Raw genomic sequence first — 25,393 nt, 5'->3', positions numbered from 1 at the left:
TCTCTTTATTAGTTTTCTTAGTTAGTTGACAACTAGTTGATGATGTTAGTGTATATAAGGTCAAATTGTGTAAAGCTTCACTTTCTTCTTCTTCTTCTGATTAAGTCTGCCTTCTTTCATACCAGAGTTACAAAGAATTGAAGTCTGTGTAACATAGGTATTGTTCCACAGGTGTGCAGTAGATATTATTCCAAAGAACTGTTACACTAGTGTTATTTGTGGGAACATACATAAAGTCTATATGTGTAGGTTTTAACATATCACACCACAATAAAGGAAATAAGTTGATATGTCGTAGTGTACCTATGTTACAAAGACATACTGTCCGTGTAACATAGGTAGTACACTGTGGGCGAGGTTGTTGACTGAAAACCCCTGATTATAACAATAAAATCATGTTTTCACTTGAATACCCATACAAATCACTTGCTTCAATCGTGGTGCTTTTAAGAATATTGTCATTGTGTCACTCTTGATGAAAAAGTTAAACCTTTGATTGAAATTGTTAATGGTTTGTAGAAAAAAACATGTTAATAAAAGTGGCTTGCAGTTGACATCGGAACATACAATCTTACTAATAATGATCTCATGCGCCTGTTAAATAACATGTTGATGTGTTATGGACGAAAAAACGTGGATGTGTTCATTGTTATCATTTCAGAACACAAAATTATGAAGGATGTCAACAAATGAAGTCCGTGTAACATAGGTATTTTGCCATACCTGTTTACCCATGCTGACTGAAAGTGTGCAAAGTAATAAACAGATTTCTAGTGGAATAAGTTGAAGAATGGGAGTAACAAATCAGGGGGAAAAAGGAAATTTCAATTTACCCAACTTGAATTTTCAACTTGTATGTCACAATTTCAGTCCCAACCCCATGGAATTACCCGCAGAGCAGCTGTACAGCTACACTGTACATGTCTACCTTCTGCAAATATGCCTACTCTATGCATACATATTTCACGCATACGTGTCAAAGTTTATCGCGCAGAACCCTGACGTTTGCACATTACATTACAATTCAAGTGGTATGCATTTGCCCATTGACATCAACGGCTACGCATGAGAATGTATGTGATTTTCACTGAGTGATTACAAGGCAAAGTCCAGCTCTGGAATAGGAGTTAAAGGGACATTCCGGACGATTTTCATAATTTCACATCATGTAGTACATAAATCAACAGCTTCATGTATAGATTTGTAGAATTTATTGTAGTTCTTGAGCAGAGAAACAGTACTTTCAAAAACCTTAAACAAATTACACTGAACAAAGATGATGACATAGGAGCCTCACATATCTCAGAAATGTAGCAGTGTCATTCCATTACAATACCGCATGCTTGCAAGCTCACCTGTGTGTAATCTATGCATGCCTTCTTCTTTTGAGCTGCTTCCTTGAGCCACATCTCATGCATTCTTATGATGAGGCTGCCATGTCATCATCCTTGTTCATTGCAATTTGTTATAAATTTCGAAAACATTCTTATTTTTCATCCCAATCATCATAAATCCTGAAACTCTGTACCCAGTATAACTAATTTATATATGTTCAAATGTAAAAATTTGAAAATCATCCGGAGGTCTCCTTTAAGAAGCAGACGAAATGAAAACTTTTCATTTTTAAGTTTTAATCTAAATCGAACTTTCACTATTTTTCAGCAGTCGTGTGTACACTCTATTACTGCAGTCTTGCTTTTTGGCCATTTTCCACAGAGGGATGAATTTATACATTTTGCATATATGGCTCAAGCATTGTACACCCCATGCTGTCTATGACTGACTGGAAGTAATTTTGTAGTGTGCACAAAATATTTGTACAAGTCCAGTGCGAACGTCAGACAATGCATAGTATTGTCATGGAAACTGAAAGTCTTTGAATACAGGGCAGCATGCATAATGTCTGAGGTTCATGGATATGCACCGGTCTAAAGAGGAAAAAAAAAGGTTGTTATTTTTTAATGACTTGAAGAGCCTTTGTGTTCATCCATTCCAACCCGGAGGACAGAATATTCAATCCATTTGTCAAATTATTCCCCTTGAGTGTGCAGATCTATACACTTCCCTTCCTACAGTGTACCAGGTACTTTTTATGAGAACTGCAAATGATTTTTTTTTTTTAAACAATCAAATGGAGTAAGACCATGTGGTTTCACAAGAAGTACATTTATATGTATATGTGTACATGCTACTTGCCTGTGGATGTCCAGGATGAAATAAACTTGTATATATCCTATTTTTTTTAAGGGAAAGTGGGCATTATACCAAAGTCAGCCTAACTGCATCTTAATGATTGTCAATATCAAATTCATTCATGCACTCTTTTTACACAGGGATACTGGCATTAAAGGCTAAGAAAACAAAACCAAACAAATTCACCTCTATGAGAGGTAGATTTACACATAAGAAAGGTTTGAGATGTACACTATATCCTCAAATTATCTATTATGATACAAAGGAATATAAAGCAAGAGTGTCTCCGGGTTTGAAATAAAAACATCCTACAGCCTTAGGAGCAGACTACCATAAATATCTGATATGATACACTGTATTATATTGTATGCAATGAGTCAAATGATCCAGGCTGTCAAGCATGCACCATGCACTTCTCCAGACATTGTTTCAACAAACACGGCCGTCAGAACATCAGGATGAAGACTTCACACCGGAGACTCGCTAACCGGGAATCGTTGGTGGCTTTGCTGCGCACGATGATATGTTGACACCTTTTCCTTAGAGTGTAGTGGATGGCTGAGTTGGCAGAGTGATGACGATGCGAAAAGAGAGCGGCTCCATGGTGTGTTGTGAAATAGCGATGAATTGTACATTTTTACACCGCAGACAATGTTCCAGATGGGGACGCCATCTGCCGTCTGCTGAAGTGACAAAGCTATGGTATGGGGGGGGGGGGGGGGGGAGGAGAAAAGAATTGGAACAAAATCCTCAGCTAAACCACTCAGTGATACATTTTGATTAATGTAACAATTTTCCTCCTTTTTTTTTTTCAAATTAAGTAAACAGTGTTCCGACTCATTTTGTGTTGCATACATGTGTGCTTTGGAAGCAAGTATTCTTTTATTCCCTCAATCTCGGCACAAGTTTTGATAGACTCAGATGATAAATTCTTTGTCACTGAATGTTAAAATCACAGAAATGCTCTGTATGTAATCTTTCTGAGCATTAATGCCAAGCAATGAAAATCTGTAATTTGCAGTGTAGGTACACGCTGTCATCAGACCATTTTATCTTTTATTATCTTTATGTAGATACAATGCACAATCTACATTGTACATACAATTGTACACCCTGTACATTTTTTTTCCTTCAGTCCCAAGGACCATCATCTTATAGCATACAATCTGACATTTATTTCATGTTTACATAGCATCAAGGGTGCGGGGAGTAATATACAGTACATACTATGTATCTGTTATGTCTGTCTGTCCAACTAGATTTACAGTAGAAAAACAAAACAAAACGAAAATGCTCATAAAAAGAGATAATCATGTTTTCATAAGATTTGATAGAGGGATGAAATATGGTTGAGCAAGAATAATAAGATCTCTCTTCCCTTTTTTGTAAACTTTAAATTACTTTGAGCCTTTTTTATGTGACAGAGTCAACGGGTTAAGAAGTAAAAAATGTCCATCATGTAAATTCTTCACCTTGAACCATCTGGGGTTATACTCGTGAAAAACATTGTCATCTACAGAGACCTCTGTCATTTCATCGAATTTTGTATACAATCAGTCAAATGTTGCAGAGTAGGATAATTAAGAGTAATCTTTAGGCTGAAAATAGTAGAGGCCAGGAGGGCATTCTGTAAAAATCGAAAGTAGACATAATTGGCAGAAACATTTAATTTCAGTTTTAATGATAAGGTGCTCAATACAATGTGAAATCTTAAATGTTAAACCTGTAATTGTACATGTACTGTATGATCTTAATGTCAAAGACCTCACTTGAGCCCTTGAATAGACCAGTTCTGTAATGTAATGTATTCAAATTCTATGCTTTGTTTAATACAAAAGTTGCCCTTAACAACCACAAAGCTTGCCGGAGGTTTGTCATATCTAGCAACAACTTTTATAGTGAATTCCTGCCTATGGAACCTATACCCCTTTCATAAACTCAATAATGCGGATAATATCCGCAACATTTGGTCGTAAAATCGGAGCGGGGATAGAATAATGCGCATTATTTCGACCCTTCTATTATCCGCATAATAGCAGCGTCGGGACCAGATTGTGAGTTTATGAACGCAAACCCAAATAATGCGGATAATTGCCGGGGTGCTGTCAAACGTCACCTGTCTTTCCCGCAGGAGGGACGTGTGCAGTCACCATGACGATTATCCGCCTTTTTCAGGACGGGCGCTCGTAAAAATAATGCGGATTATTTTCAGAGTTTGTGAACGCATTTTTTATTGAATTGTCCGCATTATTCTTATGCGGATAATAGGAGGATGAGTTTATGAAAGGGGTATTAATGGGAGGGAGCAGATTCTGTATGAAATGCTTCATTACCTGGCTGTAGGAAAAGAAACAATGTATCCATAAATTTGAATGCATAGTACAGAAATGGTCTATTACAAACATTTCCCATGGGATTAACTCTTTATGTGCCATGGTGGAAACCCCTGTGTGCCACGTTATTCTGAGACACAAAGGTAGTCGTGCTGTGAGAAAGAATTCTGTTTTTCCAATTTGTATAACTTCTACAAATTTCTGTTAAGATGGGCATAATAGTAGGCAAAGTTAAAGAGGAATGCCAAGCTTTGTTTCGATATAAATTGTATGACGACTCTACAGTGTATTTTCAATTTTTCTTTTGAATGACCGGTTGCTACATTACTGTAAAGGCATGACTTTTGCGCATTAAACCGTGACAGAAACTTAGAATGTACGAGCAAATCTAGTTGGGAACATCGCTTGATAGTCGATCACCACATAGAATGCAAGCCGTATATGAGAAGAACAAAAGCACGAGAAACGCTTTCATTGTGCCGCGGGATTAGCAGTAATTAGCGGTTTATCGATCGGTCTTGGCGGCTTTGTTTGTTGTGCAGAATATGCGAAGTTGGCACGCCGTCGACTGAGTCGGAGGTGTGAACGTGGCACATAAAGAGTTAAGAAACTCAAAAAAACAAAAACTCAAAATAGACAGAAAATATACATATATATATATTTTTTTTGGGGGGGGGGGTGTCCATGTGTGTGTGTGTGTCTGTGTGTGTGCTGATAAGAGTATAGACAATGAATGTATGATATTAGAAACTTCCTGGCGTAAATTCTACCCCATCCTGTACAAACATGAATGTGTAATGTACATCTGAAGAAGCAGCTGCGCTCTCGGCTGCCTGAAATTCCTGGGATGAAATGTGACTCTCCAACTCGATGAAAGCGGAGAAGTGGGGACTTGTAGTTTTGTCTGGGATTTGCCTGGGATGGAGCCAAAGCCTTCCAAACATTTCAAATATTCCTGGAATGTGGGATTTGCACGTGATATTACCTCCGTGATTTGCTGGTCTACATTATTGTTGTTGGCAGTGTTAGTGCATATACAGTTGTACACTGTATGACTGTATCAATACATATGAAACAAATTATATGTGCCAAATGTGACACTGTACATGTATTTGCAGAAGTGGGTTTCCTTTTATCTGTGTGCAGCTCTGATTTTTTTTTTCTGAGATATGGATAATGTTCTACAAAACCAAACTTGTGGAGAGTGCAGACCTCTGTCAAGCAGCTCATTCCCACTATAGGCCTACACATTTGTGCTAAAAATGGCTTCTATTTCCCAATGATTAAGAATCCTTTCCAGTCTCTCTACCTCATCCAGCTTCTTGCTACACAGTACACCAGGGCCCTGTTTCATAAAGTTGTTCGTAAAGTTACGAACGACTTACGAGCGACTGGTGATCAGTTCTTGTGGTGAATTATTGAAATTCTAGTAAGTATAGCACATCGCAACTGATCACCAGTTGCTCTTAAGTTGTTCGTAACTTTACGAACAGCTTTATGAAACACCCCCCAGTCCTTGAGCATACAATTGTATATATGCGCACCTGAAATACGTGCAGCTTGAGTTTCTTCCTTCGTTGGCCCTACATTGTATTTGCCAATGATGAAAAATCCTCAAAAAAAAAAAAGAGAGAAATCCTGGATCCAGATGGTAATGGCAGATCACTACCCAAATTTGATCGTCTGTTCCTTGTGTCATTATCAACTCTTTCTGTAAATTTCATTCAAATTCGTTCACAACATTACTTTTTGAGCTGATTGGTACTGTACGTGTATTTTGCAAACAGACCAACAAACCAACAGTAACAAAAACATATCCTCCTTGGTGGAGGTAATTTATGTTTTGTAAGACCAAGATACATCCATAAAACCATTCATCCTATCAGTTGTTCACTTTCAAGATAATTTACAAATGGGCAGCAAATTGGGGGAAAAGTCCCTACCCCATGCCATTTGCAAGTGTTGGTAGTAGTAGTAGGTACATTGTAGTGGTGCTGTATAGGGTAATTGTACTTTAGTTTGTGGCTGAAATTAATACTGTACCTAAAGCCCCTGTTCCACTATGCCGTTCTCGCTACGATTTGACAATTTTCTCAGATCTGGAAGGATCAGGTAAAACCTGAGCCGATCTGGACACGGTACGATGTTAGAACGCTCTAAGTACGCTGCAGTTACGACTACCACGTGCTTGCTACGCTCTTACTACGATGATCGGGAATGAGGCATTACGATCTCTGCCGCTGCAGCTACGCTTTAGAACGATGTAGCTACGCTGTCAGTGCGATGTTGCCGATGTTATCCGATCGATGCACGCTGTATCTACGCTCTGAACGATCTATACGATCTTATCACGCTGTCACCCCGTTCAGAGAGCTGAAAAGTGCCCGATGTGCCCCGATGTACCCCGATTCGACTGTCGATCTGCAGTCAGTCAACTTATTAGCATGCAGAACCGAAGAAATATACTGTGGACCTCGAAGAGGCTCCTCAAACTCACGGTTCTTTTACAGCAATGCATTGTTATAAACAAAGACGTACTGATTTTTCCAAGGCTTTTTCTTGATGATGTTGTAGATGATTTCATATTCTTCAAAATTCTGCTATGTCCTCTCCCTCCTCTTTAAGCATCACGTGCAGTCTCTCTTTCTTCGCCTTTTGGGTAGCTGCATTGCTGCTTTCTTCTCTTTTTTTTTCTTCATCTCTTCTCCTTCTTCGAAAATTTGAGCCCCTTCTTCTTCATGTTCTGCCCTGACAGGTGCAGCGACAATGCCCTCCTCCTCCTCAACAGTTCTGCCTCTCGATCTCCTTATCTTCTTTTTGCAGACATTTTTTGTGTAAGTTTTCTTCCAGTTCTTGTGCCGATGTTACTACGCTCAGAAAGACCTTGTTACGCTCATCCCGCTGCGTTTACGCTGTCACTACGCTCTCCCCGCTTGCCGTACGACTAAAAATAGGTCAATTTTGATCGGGGAAATCGGGAAGAAATTTTGAACAGGTTCAAAATTTCTTCCCGATCTGAAAAAATGCCCGCTCCAACCCCGACCTCCACACGCTGCTGCTACGATGCTTCCGATCCCCGTACGCTTTTGGCGCTCTCTCCCGATCTGCTAGATCGGGACAGATCGGGGTCCAGATCGTGATAGTGGAACGGGGGCTTAAATCTTTGTACGTACATGATATACAATGTTGCTAAACATTATACTGTACCACTCAGATTCATTTCTTTCCAAGGAAAGGAATGGATGCTATGTGTGACTGTTTGAAAAAAAAAAAAGAAGTCAAACTTCTTTAATAATTGTTGTTAAAAGGAAACAACAGCAATACTTTAAGTGTGTAGCATCCCTCTTTAAATTAAAGATATACTTCAGGTCGAACTAGTTTGTACTGCACTTGGGTCCTCCACTCCTTCCCAAGTTAACCCCCCCCCCCAAAAAAAAAAAAGCAACAATATATAAAAATGCATTTAACCATGTATTCCTCGATGAGTCACATAGTAGCTCCATAATGACAGTTTCATAAAGCTGTCTTTATGGATTATCATCATTGCATGTAGACCTCATATGCTGCAGCCTTGTCAATATTGGCAGACACTATAACCGCCTGAATTGCTTCATTATCGACACCCTGTATAAACCAGGGTCATCACATACAGTATAGCACCAGTGGTGTACTGTATGCTTCAGTGGCATAAAGGAACACTCATCCCGTATAATACTTCAAGTTGAAAAGAAATATATTAAGCCAGGCCGACACTTGCACGACTTTTCGCCACGATTTTGTCGTGGCAAGTCGTGACCAAAATTTTGAACATTTCAAAATTCTCGTTCCGACATGGCATGCAGTCACGACAGGTTTACGCACACTTCACGCCAGTTTACGACTAGTTTGCGCACTGGCATGACTCAAGTCGTGCCAATGCGTGCCACAGAATCGTGCAAGTGTCAGCCTGGCTTTAGAGTTGAGAGAGCAGTGAGACTATTTCATGAAACTCAGACTAATAATAATAATGATATAATGTTTTTATATAGCACAATTCAACACAAAATAGGTTCTCAAAGCGCTTTACATACATGACATGTACATGACCAAACAGAGTAACAACTGAAAAGTGGCAAGCCACATATCATAATGGTATAATTCTAGTATAGTTACTGAACATTGTAGGCTAAAGGACATTTAGGTGAGTTTTCAATTGCTTGTTTTTTGAACAGTTCAGAATTTTCTTAGGAGCGGAGTAGCTGGGGAAGTAACTGTACATGTAGTCTCCTCATCCAGTGGTTCCAACACCAAAACTTTAAAATTCCATAACTTTTGCATCGATTGTCGGATTTTCCTAAAACTTTCACTGATGTGTTCTACTAATGTTGCTGCTGTCACTCAATCCACATTGCTCTTTGGGTTTGGGTTCCCTTCAAAGACATGAGTCCCTTTTAAGACGTGCGGGTCTTCATTGGCATCAGAGGATGAATGCCAGGCGCACACACACCATTATGGTAGATGATTGATTCAAATGTCATTGATGGCCCGTTTTTAGATATGCGGTGTATTGTACATTTTGTCTCCTCTTGTTACTTTCAATTGATGGTTCCATATCAAAGATTCATGCATTCGAGTGACAGTGCATGAAGGATGTAAACAGTATGGGAGGTCTGGTAATCATGCATACTGGCATACAATAGTCAGAATTTTGACTTTGTATGCTTTTCCTACATGTACAATTGTACAGTTGTACAGCTGTAGTTTGTAAGTTGCATACATAATATATTTGACGAGTCCAAATGTTTGACGTATTCATACAGTGTACAACTCTATGAATGAGGCATGGGAATGAATAATTTGTATATGAATTGCTCTTTGTCAGTATGCAGAAGAGTGCAGGTTGAACTCTGTGCTGCTGTACATGATGGTCTCTGAGCATTTGATGTTGCTCTGATAATGAATTTCTATCCAACACAAATTAAATTTTAATACATACTACAGTGTTTAATGTATATTTAAAAAACACAACAACAACTGTGTTTATACTGTATTTCATACATGTAAAAACCACAGTTAACTTGAAGACAGCAATTCAATCTGTAGTAGGCCAAATATCTTCTGAAACAAAAGGGAAAGCAAATTTAAAGTTTGCAGGAGATTCCGCAATTTATGTGCTTTGGTATCACCATTGTGCTTTGGCTTTCAGCACTAGTGTACAAAATCATTACTCTGTAGAGCCATTCATCACAGCACTGTCTGAATTGATATTATGGGTACAGTTCTGGGAATAATTCAGTTTTATAGAGGAAGATTAGTCATAAAAGTGGAGTCTGTTTTTACTGCTATTTAGTGGATGTCCGTGCATGAACTCTCTGTGAGTTTTTAAAGGGATAGTACAGTATTGGTGGAGATGAGAATTGGGCTTTTAACTTTTTGCGAGATACCAAGAAAACACTTATGATGTAGTACAGAGCATACCATTTTAAGAGGAATTCAAAGTTTATATGATGAAAATCGGGTTTGGAATGAATGAAACATCCAAAAACAAACTGAAACGAAGCAATCTTAATAAAGTATGGGTCCCACACTTTATTAGAATTGCTCTTTTTTGGATATCTCAGCCATTTCAAAACCAATTTTCATCAAATAAACGTTGAATTCCCCATAGAATTACATGCTCTTTCATATTTTGTAAGAGGTTTCTCATCATCTCACCAAAAAATGTTCAAAACCTGAAATTAGGTCTCAACCAAAACTATACGAACCCTTTAAGATTATATTGAAGGGTTACATGTATACCAACTTCAGTCTACTTAGCATTAAATCAATATTTCAACAGATCATCAGCAGAAGTTTTTTTGAAGAAGGATTTCAAGAAATTTTAATCTAAAGGCAGCCAGGAGTGGGTGCTCAGTTACCATACAGTCTCATCGTAGTGATATCAATAAAAGTTTTATCATGGATATATCTTATGACACAAGGTTTGTACATTTGTACCTGAGGATTTCCTTTCCTGGCGAGTCACTGTGCTTTCTCATTTCAAAGTGAGAAATTGTTCAAGTCACGAGTGTGTATATTGTCACTAATTGTCTTTCTCTCCCCTCTACCCCTCTTTTGTTCTTTTTTTCTCTCTTCTTTTCATTTTCTGTTTTTGTTGCAAACCAAGCTTTCATTGTATCACTTTGGGATGAATGGAAGCTTCAAACTTTTATACATGTAGGAATTTTCAGACAGTGTCTACACATTTACCGTATCCTGATATGGTGTATATGTAGTCGTTCCCATACAGTGTATTTTCCCAATGACTTTGTTTCATCTTTAATGTACACGTACAGTAGTGTATACGTATAGCAACTACTGTATAAGGCCTTCAAAGTGCATAAAGATATGAAGTCATGAATGCAGTTTTCCCTTCATTTCATTAAGGTCTTTCCACCTCTGTATTTCAGTGGTAAGCATTGAAAGACTTGATAACTTGTGCCATCAAACCCAAAGCTTCCCCCTGGGAAAAAAAAAATGAAAGAGAAGAAAAGTATTCTACGATTATGATGTAGTGTACCCAATGTATCCGTTAATCCTATAATTATTCTTTATATCTATCTTTATCTTATCCTGTGTATTTAAAGGGGTGGTATAGTTCTGGTTGAGATGGGTTGAGATACATCCAAAAAACAAAGAGGTCCTAAATAAGATGGAGCCCTTTTATTAGGACCCCTTTGTTTTTACTTAAGTGTTTTGTTTTTATCTCAGTCATTTCAAAGATAATTTTCATCAAATAAAGTTGAGTTCCTCATTATAATATAATTGTATGCTCTTTAATATATTATATATGAGTGGTTTCTAATTATCTCGCAAAATTTAAAACCCCAACCCCCATTTCAACCAAAACTACATCATATGTATACCATCCCTTTGTTTAAAGGACAAAATATACATGTATGGTTAGGGACCCAACAAGTTTCTGTCCCACTTCTCCCCGACTCCTACCCTCCATTCTCCTGCATCCTCCTCGGTGATGGAAGACATTGGAAATTCCCTCCTGCTGTAAATTGTCCAATGTTCCATGCATCACCCTCCCTGGTACCTCTTTAGGATGAGGAAACCATGCCCGCATCCATAAATAAATCTTCCGGTCCTTCTATCAGCCATCTCGGGTGTGTGAGTTCAGCGGCCAACGTCCAATTTGTTTTCTTCAGGGCTTTTTTTTTTTTTCCGTAGAGTTCTCTCTTTCATGCCTCTTGTTGAATTTGCATGTAATTAAAGGAGGAGTATATGCATGAGGGTGTATGATGTCTTTAGCAAAGCAAGGGGTGCTTGGTTGATCATGTGTATACATGCACCTTTGGTACTGGAGAGATCTTGTTGTGCATTGTGCCTTTGAAAGTGATTACTGCATTCACGTATCACATGTACAAGTACATTTGAGCTGGCCGTACACATTGTACACAACTAATTATGTATGATGTTGCTGATGGTGCACTCTTTACTTTTGACTGTCCTTCAGTGCATATACATTAGCACTATAATCTGTATTGAGGGGAAATGCATGAGGTATTGTTAAAGCATCAGTCCCCTCCCTTTTTTTTTTCCACTTCAGTCCTGGCTTTTTGTACAAATTTCTATAAATGCCTGTGAAGGCTTCTGGTAAGAATCAAAAGTCTTTCCTGACTTGCGCTGTCTTGAATGCTTCAGGTATCTTGTTATTTCCCAAAATGATGATTTTTAAAAAAAAAATCAATTTCCTACAGTACTTTGTGCCATTTTACCAAATATGTTTTCTATGAAAATACAGTGTATATATCATGCACTTTTTTTATTCTTTGCATTCTGTGCCATTTTCACGCATTCAAACTTCTCGCAACTGTGCTGTTCATACATGTACAAGTGAGCAGCACAAATGATGTAACCAGAGCTTGCTGTCATTTACAGAGTATTTAATAGCAAATGCAAACTGTTTTATTACAAATAGATTTTAAATCGAAATGTTCCAATAGGGATGAAAATAACATAATGCTGACATCAGCGTGGAAATGCACTTACAATGTACAATGTACTGTATGCTGTACCCTTCTGTCATGTGTTGCAATAGGGTACAGTACAGTATATCATGTTTTCCATTATGCTACATGCCACTAGTGAGCATATGAATTCCCAACTTCCAAAGTTATCTCGAGATACAATCATTTCTGCTCTCCCTTCTTGTTAGAGCATCTTTTGCATTCTGAACTCTGCAGAGGTGTCATCAGCAATGCGCGAAATCAGTTTCATACGTATTTTATGACTCCGTCCCACAGGAGCATCTGTACATACTCAACTTCAATACTGGTAAGGAGAGCTGGTGGCGAGAGCACGGCTTCAACTGCGTCATCACATACAATATCACCACGGTGCCTTCGTCGGGCAGCCACACCCAACGACTGGAGGTGCAGGGATGCGTGCTCGACTACCAGTACGTGGAGGTCTTGCATGCAGCGGTCCAGTGCGTTCTATGTGTAAGTTTACATATCTCTCTCTCTCTTTTCTTTCTTTTTTTTCCTCCCAAAATCTCACAAAGTGTTTTCTGCAGCCTCCATGATATTTTGATGGGAGTGCGGCTTTAAATAAGTTGTAGTTGATATGGCTCAGCTACAACTGTACTCATGATTTGGAAGTCCTTGGATCAAATCTTACCTTGCACTGTACCTTAGAAACTCACTGCTACTGAAGGCCTACACTGCAAACTAATCATCAAGTTTTAAAACTTGGAGTTAATCATGTTGGGAACATCATGTGAATCTAACCCATGATGTCATTTTATATCCATTGACAAGATGATTTACCAACTTTGTCCCTCATGACTATGAAATTTGGTGTAGAAATGGGTACGGGGTTAATGATATATATTAAATGGAAAAGCAGGGTCCTCTTTGAAAACAAGCCAAACTTGGGTGAATTCAACAATGCTTACAGACCTGTGGAATCATGAAGCGCTATAGTCATTTTCCAAAGCGGAAGCGCGTTGTACATTAATTTTGATGATGTCTTATAACCTCAGCGTAATGTTGTTACCGTAGCAACCTCATCCGGCCACACAGGTTTTCCGTGAAGCGTTGGGGAAAATTAGTGAGGTGGAATAATGGCCCTGTCTGTATTCAACTCGAATTAGTGCGGGTCTCAATTTCGCCCCTCTGTAATAATGGGCTGGTGTTGTTATGGATAACCTTGGCATTCTGCTCACATTAATGGGGAAATTGCAGTTTAGAAGTGAGAGGGAGTTTATTAGGAATACATTTGTCACAGGTGGTGTCATCATGAGGTAAAAAAAGTACTGAGATGCCATTAGTGAAGCAAACAAGATGAATGAGGGCTGCATTCTTATTCAATGAATCAGAGGGAAATTCAAATATGAAAAGGGATTGTATAGTTTTGGTCGAGACCTAATTTCAGGTTTCCAAAATTTTTTGGTGAGATAATGAGAAACCTCTTATGAAATATAAAAGAGTATGTAATTCTATGAGGAATTCAACGTTTAGTCGATGAAAATTGGTTGAGATATCCAAAAAAGAGCGATTCTAAGAAAGTGTGGAACCCACACTTTGTAATACGGTCACTCTGTTTTACTTTGTTTTTGGATGTTTCAGTCATTCCAAACCAGATTTTCATCAAATAAACTTTGAATTCCTCTTAAAATGGTAGGCTTTGTACTATATCATAAGTGCTTTCTTGGTATCTCGCAAAAAGTTACAAGCCCAATTCTCATCTCCACCAATACTGTACCATCCCTTTAATTCTGTTCATGTAGAATATCAAACAGTGAAGTGTGAGAAGCTTGGAAAAGCCATTCAGAAGGAAGGGAATTTTTTATTTTCTGTAGCCATTCAGAAGTTTAGAATTTTGAAAGTTTTGATGAAATGCATGGTGTGCTGATATCGATGAATGGGAAGAATATAACAGTAGACAATGTATGTACACTGTATGGTGCCGTAACAGTACAACAATATGAAGGACAGAGATATTAAAAATGTAGGCATGCGTTTACCTATTAGAGTAAACAGTCCTGTATGCAGTCACTTCTGGGTTGTCCAATTTATCAAACTTAATGAAATGCATGTTCTCTTTGCTTCGTGTTTCTGTTTTCTTTTTTTTTTTAAATTTCCATCCTCACTAAAAAATTGCTTTTTCAATCTCTTTCAATCTCTTTCAATTTGATATTTCCCTTGTCTCTTTCATCAGGTGTCAGAAAATGCACTTCAAATTATCTTTTTCATTTTTTTTTTTTGTTTCCTTTCTTGTTTTTTGTCTCGTATTGGTTTATCTCCCTCTCCAGGTTCTAGGTCTAATCTGGGCAATAATCATTTTACGGAAATTCAATGAAGAAGAAGATAGCTGTAAGTATCGGCACTCTTCCTCTTGAGGAGACACGGCCATTGCATGACTCTGAATCTTGACGATGCAACAATGCACTTTTGATCTTTTTTTTTTCCTTCTCTGTTTTATCTATGTGGTTTGCTGTCTATCTTGTTATGATGCATTATTAGTAATCAGTGAAGGAGGGAGGAAGTCTTTGTTTAGTTTTTATTTTGTTTTCATATTTTTGTTGAATAGACACTGCAGCTTTCTTTCACTTATCACTCGTTCATCTACCCCCCCCCCAAAAAAAAAAAAAAAAAAAAATTGTAGAAAAGGAGGGGTATTGTTCATCATGATAACACTGTGTGTATATATACACGTACGTTCAGCACCCACCTTTGCCCGAAAACATTTTTTTTTTTTCATTCTCAGAAGTTAAATTTCAAAAGGACTTGGTGTCATTAATAGGATTTATGATACCATGCAGAGAATAGTAATTATGTGCTGGTCAGCTACAAGTAAGTTGGCAATCACGGGTGCATTTGATAAACTCTAGCTACAGTAACGAACAAAACAAAATTAATGAGGAATTGTGCTTGCAAAATTGTGAGGAAAATTACAATTGATGAGAAATGTTGATTACGATGTGATCACCCTAATGTATGTATACGTAACATCTATGTCTTACATACTTTACTATACTTCAGATGTACTGCTGTATGCATATGATATGAAAATGCTTTCTTGCTAATGATAGGCTACAAAGAATGAGTGATGGGGAGGGAAGATATGTTTTACTTTTTGAAATTGTTTGACCGTACTGGCTATGCTGCAGTTTTGCTTGTTGTTGCCGTGCTGTGCTGATTTACACTTGTACAGTCTTACAGTTACTAAATTTAAACTATGTGGGATGTGATCATTATGTATGGTGAATTATTGTAGCTTGTCTTTCATACCCTGTGTAATGAGAAGCACATATATCTCTTTAATATTAATGTACAATAATACAGTGAATGAGCTTAATAGTTTGAGCAGTACTTATGATACAGATATCAGTATCCGAGCTGAGTTGAAGTTTTGGTGTGCAGTGGAAATATGATTGGTTTTGCTTTGCATATAATTGCTTTTATCATGCCATCTGTCTTTAAATTGACATTTATTGTGAATACATTGATATATTCTACACAAATCATTTTTATTTATTTGATATTTTCAGTGGTTTCTATTAATTTGTGGTTGCACAAACTTTTTGATAATTTATCAAAGAAAGTTGTGTTTTGTACATGTACAATATATCTCTAGGATTGTAATCATACAGACATCCATTGCATAGGAGTTTGACTGCATGTACAATGTACACAAAGATTAAAAAGTATGTTGTTGCATGAGATTTGCTTGTAAACATACATGTGCAATGGACATAATTCCCTTCAGGTAATTATGTTGTGGCATTGCACAAAATTTGAAGATATTTTGAATGTGAGAAAACTAGGGCACCAAAAAGTAAACAAAAACACACAAAAACAAACAAACAAAAAACCAAACAAACAAACAAACAAGCAAACATGGAGTCAAAGTGTTACTGGATGAAAATACAGACAAACCTGTCTATAGTGGCCACCCACAATGGAGACAAAAATGTGCCTGTTGTAGACAGGTGGCTGCTATTAGATAGATGGCTTTTCTCCTGGTGGGGGGGGGGGGGTGGTGGGGGGTGGGAGATTGAGTTTTTATAGTACATGTACAGTTGTAGTTGTGTACGGCAGAAGACCGCTATATAGACAGGTTGTCGCTATGGCAGATTTTACTGTATTTGCAGTGACACAAGACTATGGTCTGACTCAGCAGCATCCTGACTTCTGTTTATAGGGCATTGAACTACATGTAATTTCCATTGTGATGCAAAATTTATGACCATTTGTCCATTTTTTGTAAACTCTCATGTGGTCCTGTGGGATTTTCTTGATGCAGGAATGAATTTGGCACCTCTGAATTTTATTGCATACAGTTTCTGTTGGAAGAAGGTTAGATGGAACTGCCTTAAAATATTAGAAAGTTAGAAAAAAATACACAGAATTGCCACTTACAATTGTGAAAGAGGAACTTATCTTCTAAAATGTCTAATAGATTTAGGAATGAGTTTATAGGCTGTTGAAAATTCAAGAAATGAAACAAGTAATTATGATTATATGATCAGCAGAGGGCTGCTTAGTAAAATACTTTATTTTTAACTCGTCTTTAAGAAACACAATTCTTAAATCATAAGAATTGTAATGATAAAATGAAACAGCACCAAACCACAGGAATAGGTTTGTTTCTTTGTGTGTTTATTTTTAATGGTTCAGATAGATTAATACTCTAACTACAATGCATCATCAGTGTACATAAGGGGACAATAAGTGAATCAAATGATATCAGTGAAGGCATTGGACCAATGTCAGTTTATCTTGTTAAGTTTAATATGCTGAGCTAAGGACATGGTAAAGATAAAACAACGCTGCACACTGGCACTGGTCCGACGGTCCCCGACCTGTAAAAGTTACTGTCGGACCAGTAACTTTTTAGGAATGAACCAGTAAAACATGGAAAAATTGGGTACCTACTGGTCCAACAGACAGGTTGGACCAGTAGAAAAAAAGTTAGTTTGCTGCCCTGGATAAAAGTTCATGTGCTACTGTACATCTTTAAGGCACCATATTTTTGAAGAAGTGTTGGTTCTTTGAGAAATGCTGGCAGCTGGCAGATGTATCAATTTCCAGTTGATGCAGCCTATTCTGTTTGTTACCCTAACTTTTACAAAACAAACTCTAGCAGACTTTTGTGAAATTTGTATTCAGTTTGGGCACAGTGTTTTGTTTATTATTCATTATTTGCATAATGTAACTATGTGTTCGTAAATCAAGTTGTGTCATTTTGTGGATATACAGGAGTTCAGCCTACTATCGTACATTTTTATAGATTTGAGTGGAGTGTATTGTAGAAAGATACAACTAAGTCCTGTTCTGTATATTACATGTATGTCTTTTTGTCTGATAGAACATAGAAGTCCATTTACTCAACTTATATTCTTTTTCTTCTTCCTCCCCCTTTGTGAACACTGCATTTGTGAGGTATTTTCTCTTTATTGATATGATTTTGGTTTATTTCGCACAATTCTTTCCATTATTCTTTTGGACAATTTTGTTTCTTCTTCTCATTCCGTTCTGTAGTTGATTTTATCGGTGGCTTTGATTCATCATACACTGCCTACAACTCACACGCACAAAAGCCACCGACCACTATGCAGTTGGAACCGATTTATGTGTAAGTAGAGCGATAGACCAGTAGCGGTATGTCGTGAAGATGAAAAGTCGTCACCTTGTGGTCAGAACTCGTCACTGCAGAATTTACTGTAGTCAGTGTGTGAAAGTCGGTGGAGTCGTAGTTGAGCGGCTCGAACAATTTCTCATTTCACTGTTGCACGAGTTAGTGTGCATGCTCATCATTGGTTGACAGTGGGGACTTGTGGCATTTCCGACTTTAGACAGTTGCGTGTACACCGTAGTTCAGCCATGCTGATATTGTATTCCTTATCTCTCATATGACCATGCATGGGGGAAAATATGAGTGTATTAAGTTTCATATGAACAGCAAATTGTGTGGTCTATCGGAGCATGAAGACATCAGCTGACTGAATTTACTCAAACACCCACACACATGCACACACCATATATATTACCCATTTACAGTACATATCCTGTGAGAACATGTGAAGAGTTTGTTTGCAAAAACCGATAAGTCCATATTTGTCAAATGGAGATATTTGCGATTAAAGGTCAAGAAAAATAAAGAGAATGATAAGAAAATTTGTCCTTCTTTTGACCATAACTTAAAAAATATACCTGTATAGGTAGTGAGCAATATATCATTTAAAAGGTATTATTTTGTACTTTATGACACAGATCGTACTGCAAAATCTTCAAAAATGGACTTATCGGTTTTTGCAAACAAACCCTTCATATCATTATACTACAACGTCTATTTCTATACACTGGAGGACTCCAACATCCCCCCCCCCCCTGTTTTCCCCAAGCTGTATTCATAGTGCTCACTATACACACACTCTCCGGCTCCCATTTCTAATGATAAAGAATCTCTAGTATCAGGTGTATCCCCCTCCACCACTTCTCCCCCCTCCCCCCTCCCCCCCCCCCCCTTCCCACTGATCCATTCTCATTATTCTTGCATGTTCTCAGCTTTGTCAATCTACATTTTTAGATAATCATCTATCATTCACAGTGCCCCAGGAAAATATTCTTCGTTCTTTGGCAGGTCCACTTTTCCAAGCCATGCATCACTGTCACTGTACTGAAGCTACATTCCAGATACCTTTGTAGATCGCATGCATGCCCAGTACATTAACATAATGCCGACCATGGTTTATGTGTGTGTGTTTTTTTTTAATTAATCAGCCCTAATGCTTTCAGCCTCGCAGCACATAACCATGAGAGAATTATCAAATGGTGTTTGGAGTAATTCTTTAAAGCCGTACTTAAGGATTTGTGCTGCTATCCAGTCCCCTATGAATAGAATAATATTGTCAATGTTGTTAGAATTGGAAAAACAACAAAATATGATAGATGTTGTCAAGCTACACTGGCAAGAAATCATGACGTGAGACCGGGAGGTAGTAATTGAGGTGGATGAAAAATAAACAAATGTGGAAAATAGTTGAAATAAACAAAAATGTGCAGAAGAAAATCCATGATTTTTTTTTTAGATCTTCCCCATTGAAGTGAAGGGAGAGGAGGGAGAAGGATTGCCCCTTGACCTGATCCAACCATGAGTAGTACCCCTGACACCCCTTGGCCGGAGCAAGCCCCCCCCCCCCCCCCCCCCCCCCCCCCGCCCCATACACACACACATACTTACACATACACTTACACACAATATTAAAGTAATATTCTACAGCCCCTGGAATGCTTCAAACATGAATGGATATAGTATTGGATCATTGCTTGTGGGAGGAGACCTAGGTTGTACATGTACACAATGTTTCTGTCTGCATCAGTAGTTATGATTTAGAACAGTTTACAGTCCAATACTTCCTGATGAAAATCAGCAGATGTAAATTCTTAAAGCAGTACTACAGATACACAATGTACAATTTGTCAGTATTATTTTATTGAAAATCTGTAAATTGTTTATTCATTTTTTGCTGTATTCCTCTATGATGATTCTAGTTTTGTTTGATTTGCCTTCTCTCTTTCTTCAGTATTATTTCTGAATTTTGGAATTTTTTTACTTTTGTGCCATTGTGACTATTTCATGTCACAAATTTCCTGTTTCAAAAGCTTTACTGCACTAAGCATTGGGATCATGCATGATTATGAGATATGTTGAAAAGCTGAGCTAGTTTTGACGCATGCAAACTCTGATGATGCAAAAGCAGATTGTAATTGATTGCATACACGCATAGATTAACATGCATGCTATTATATGCTATTTGGACAGTTTTTTCCCTCTATAGGTGATACTGCCTTTTATATAACATATTTGATTTGATGTGCTGTTTTATGCCCAATGTGGTATGAATTATCTGTGCATGGCTTATTGTAATTTGTTTTCTCGTGTTCCTTTGTCCAACATTACTCTTGCCCCATTCTGTCTCTCTCTCTCTTTCTCTCTATCTTTCTCTCCCTGTCTCTCTGTCTCTTTGTTTAATTTGTCCTTTATTTTCTTTTTGTTGTTTTTAATCTCTTTGTACTTATTTGTCCATCTGCATTTCTATATCTCCAATTTCTCTCATTTCTCCTACCTACATTTGTACCTGTCGGTGTATCTTTAATGCATGCACCACACCCACCTGATCTCTTACCATTGACTGGGCTTTGCTGTGCCGCTTCCCGCGTGTGATGTGAATGCATGTGAACGCGTTGCCATGGCGATATTCCTGCATCAATCGTATTATACCAACCGCCAGCGATGCGAGGTGAGATGAAGCGATTAGTATACCGCACGCATCATGCTAATGCAGGACAGTTGGTAAAATGGATTTGTTTCGTACACAGGGATGCCATTTCTCAGTGCTCCATCGAAACAAGCTAATATGATTTGATTATATGTTTGTCATTTCACTTTGATGTGGAGATACCTTACTATATATCCTGCAAGCTAATTGAACAGCAAATTATTATTGGTTGGCATATTGTTTTTGTTATAGTTGTCTGCCTATTCTTAGCTGTGATGGATGTTTGCTGAGAGAAAAATTCCTGCGATAGCAGTTTATTGAATGGTAGGATGATCGTAAAGCAATTTATCATCAGCTGGTACGGCATTGCTCCCATACATGGCTGTAATGAATTATGGATTAGGGATAATTGGTCTCGGGCATTTTCCCAATGGACTTGTGGTAGATTGCAAATAAAAAATAATAATCTTTAATAGTTCAGTCATTTCATTGTTCTCTGAATGTCATAGATCAGCATGTTATGTTTTTCATCCCGTTGAGGACAGGCTGATTTTGCTACAACATGTATTTCCCATAGACACTTGGGACTCGTCCTCAACGGTTAACCAGCAATTGGAGAAATAAAGAAATTGAAATCAAATCAAATCAAATTAAATGATATGATTGGATTACACCAGGGTTGTTCAGACTGTCACTGTGTACAGGATATTAACATGTTTCATCCTCTATGACAAAGCCCATTAAACAAAAATAAGAAAAGGAATGATAATGACAGATAAATGAAATGCATAGGAATGCTACTTCCATCCTTTATTTTACATAATATATGACCATTCATTGAAAGAAGAAAACAGTAGAATGTTGCCAGATTAATTTTTTTTTTTTTTCAAGGCAAACTTTGTAAATTCATTTGAATGAATTCAATTATTATGAGTTATTGTTAGTCGTGGTATGAATGAAGAGAGTCATTCACAGGAATGTTAAGAAGTAATGGAAAACTCATTAAAATCACTAAAAAAAAACACAAACAAAGACAAAAAACAAAATCCAAGCTGAAAAAGAAAAGTTAACTATGAGAGGAAAGTCCTCAAAGTTTTAGAGATTACTTGAAGCCCACAGAATCTTGCTTTTTCTCCCATATGGAACAAAGCAGGGACTTTTGAACACCAAAGTGAATGCCGAAGGTGTTTTCGTGAAACTGACTCTAAACTTTGCAAATTGATTATTAACCCGTTGAGGACAAGTCCCGAGTATACTCGGGCAGGTGTCTATGGGAAACGCATGTTGTAGCAAAATCAAACCGTCCTCAATGTGTTAAACCATTGAAGACTACTCCCAATATACTTGGGCAGATGTCTAGTGGAGCTATGTGTTTCAGGCAATTTTCTAGAAATATGACCTGTGCACCCTCATAATGCATTTTGTAACGTATGGTCACCTACATGTACAATGTATAATGCAGTTTGAGTACTATTTTGTAGTATTTGGAGACGAATCTGATGATAGAAGGGATTTTGCGCAATAGCTGATACATGTACCTTTGATTTAGAAGTTAACGGTGTCAGGTATAGAATGATACATTAAACCCAAATAGAAGCTTTGCAGTTTGCACGGCAACGGCCTCAGCTGAAGTAAATAGAAATTCACTTCCATTCATGTGCAAGTTTACCAGTATGATTGTGTCTACATGTACAATGTGATCAGAACTGAATTATCATTACTGCTTGTGTCTGTCTAACCCTTGACCTCTGATGAATCTTAACCTTTGACCCTTATAGGCACAGGGGGATCCGCTGACAAGGTCCGCCTGCGATGAGGCTTCCTATTGGCCAGGTGGGGACAGCCTGGACATGGTTGACAGCCATTTTGAATCCCATCAAAAAGCTTCTTCACTGTGCACACGAAGACTCATGAGATCATTGCCATCTGGAATATGACAGTAGAGGGCGCTCTTCAAATATGCAGAAAAAGAGGGGAAGCCATGTGAACCTTTTCATGAACCTATTCTTGAACTTGCAAGGTCAACCATGCATCAAGATTATTTTTGCCAGCTGCACTACGAGACAGTAATATATGTTCCACATTCTCTTTGAATGTGTGTACGTATTATGTGTAAATATAATAATGATCGAATCTCTGCGGAGTGCTTTATGAGGAAGAAGAAAAGGGATGGTGAAAAAAACTACCACCAGTCATCTGTGAATTCATAACCAGGGACCACTTTTTAGGTTTCCATGGAGACCAGTGACCTGATCTGTGGAGATGCGAGTTGATCGCATCATGTCAGGAGAGGGGGACCAAAAGAGGACATGGAGAGAGAAACTGCAACAAATATGGAAGATCAAAATAAAAGAAATTTTATGTGCAGAGTACCATCACAGCAACAGAGTACCATCACAGCAACAGAGTGAAACTACAAATTATAGTATGGTTTCTGATTTCATACTGGATATGGCTAGAATTTTGATGAAATCTGTGTTTCCATATTCAATGTCATTCTGACACCACTACCCAAAACCTATGTGCCTAATTATGATCTCTCAGCATGGTATGTTCGTTAATTTCCATAATTCCTGACAGGAAAAAGCATTTATGTTTGAAGAAAATCTACCCAGATTCAACCCAATTTGTAGCTGTTCTGGAAAGGTGCATATTGTAGCCTGCCCTCTATTGATGAATATCAGACAGTGTGATTTCTGACAATAATGAGTGCTGTAAATCCAGAAACATCTGTGGCATGAACCTTTTTGCGAATTGGAGCCAACAGCCTTTTTTTATGGAACAAAACTGATGCGAATTGCCACTGCATGGAATTCAATGCATTGTGTAGGAAAAAAAATCTTTTGTGTGCACATGGCTTTTGCAAATATTGGCTTCTTGTGAAATTCGAGAAAGTTTCGTGCACACGAAAATATCTGGTTTTACAAATTGTTTGTGCATGTACAAGTGAATTGGTGCCTACACTACACAAAAAGGAGCCTTTTATGGGTCAGAACATGTGCCAATCGCAATCGATGGACATTTTTGTAAAGTTTGCCGTCTGTCACAAGTACCGTACATCCTTTTCTCACTGTTTTCTCTGGTTTTTAAGTGTATCAATATGACATGCATTTATGTGTGTGCAAATGTGTATTTTCAAATGTATTTATGCAAGAATGAAGAGGAAGGCCGAGAACCGCAGATCTTTGAATAGGAAAGATGAGAATGTTGATTCTCGATGGTGCCCATCAGAATACATCCCTTCACGCAATGAGAACAGTCTGCCAATAGTGATAGTCTTTGTCACAGGCTCTCACACCGTTTTGCTAGTGAAGCAAGCGAAACATTGTCAGGCTGAATGCATTGATGCTATGGCCTTATGAGATTTAAAAATGTGATTGTCATTCTTCAAACCAGGAGAAAGCTTTCCAAGGTGCACTGCTCTTGCTAAATAATCCAAGATATGTGAAATTACAGGATACACATGTCGGCTATCAGTGCTAATGCATTATAATGCATGTATTAGCTTCTTCGCATAGAGCTCTGCCGAGCGGTCACAATTATCGCTACTGGACGCTGGTAGCAAAATTCAGTGATTCAAGGGCGTGAAATTCAAAAAGTTAGAAAGGTCTGCCTGTCACTGATGGGTTATTCTTATTCAAATACTTGATATGTTCGAATTAATCACTGCAAGTTTGAGCCAAATCAGGCAAGGAATATTTGAAGGAAATCCCAGCTTTATTGCAAAGTTCAACAGTCAATAGAGGGCAGCAGACAGCTTGTGACGTAATTGTGGACATGTCTCCAAAGGTTCAATTCATAGAATTTCACATTTTTCAACTTTTCTCAACAATTGATGAGCATAACTCCTTGCCTGTAGTCCAAATATGAGACAAAGGAATGCAATTTACAAGCGTATATGTTGAAGTTGAACCATGTTTATATGTGAATCAAGAGAAAACTTCAAAATAGTGAAATTTTGTGTAGAAAATAAATGGAGAGTTGTCCACAAGTTCCATCCTGACTTGACTTATATTGCCCTCTGTGGTTCATTTATTCAAAGAGCTGTAGCTTCCATATTTATTGTTCAATTTAGCTCAAATTTGCGATGAATAAATCAAATGTGTCGAGCTTTTGAATAAAAGAAACATCATCTAAAAGTAATATTGGTTCCCTGTATCTGCAGTAAGAGGGCCTTGGACAAAGGCTAGCCATTCTCAGATAAGTAAAACTGTGGTGAATACCTAGAATGTCCCTTCAGTGGTGCATTAGTGATGCAATATGAAGCCCAATGTCGGGATTGATTATCAGATTTTGAGAATGAAAACATTATTCCTGTGCAGCCAGATTAAGTCACAAAATTGCCATTTCTGTGTGTGAGAGAGTGTAACGGGGTGTTTTTTTGTGTGTTTTGTTTTGTTTCTTTTTACGTTTATGGTGATAAGATTGTCTCACATCAGTGCTTTAACAAAATCTTGATCAGATTTGTTCAGCTGCCCTTCTTGGCATTTGCGATTCAATGGTGGCACATTGATTCAATGTAGTGCGCCCTCTACAGTTTATTCATCTCCATGGTGAGAACCAATTACACGTATTCAAACAGCGATATGCATAGCATGTTGAGTCCTTG

At 37.9% G+C, this 25,393-nt stretch overlaps 1 protein-coding gene across 1 annotated transcript in view; it reads left to right on the top strand.

The window, feature by feature from the left end:
• Window positions 1-22,581, top strand: part of LOC140239719 (sodium/potassium-transporting ATPase subunit beta-1-interacting protein 3-like) — a 41,303-nt gene extending 18,722 nt beyond the window's left edge. The window contains exons 4-7 of the mRNA XM_072319541.1: window positions 12,800-12,997; window positions 14,812-14,872; window positions 18,044-18,137; window positions 22,563-22,581. Of these exons, the coding sequence (XP_072175642.1) occupies window positions 12,800-12,997; window positions 14,812-14,872; window positions 18,044-18,137; window positions 22,563-22,581 (372 nt within the window). The remainder of the gene's footprint in view (window positions 1-12,799; window positions 12,998-14,811; window positions 14,873-18,043; window positions 18,138-22,562) is intronic.
• Window positions 22,582-25,393: the final 2,812 nt, after the last annotated feature.

The sequence above is a fragment of the Diadema setosum genome, chromosome 16 (assembly GCF_964275005.1).
Source record: "Diadema setosum chromosome 16, eeDiaSeto1, whole genome shotgun sequence".
Taxonomy (NCBI): domain Eukaryota; kingdom Metazoa; phylum Echinodermata; class Echinoidea; order Diadematoida; family Diadematidae; genus Diadema; species Diadema setosum.
The sequence above is the reverse complement of the archived record's forward strand: the minus strand, read 5'-3'. Positions and strand labels throughout refer to the sequence as shown.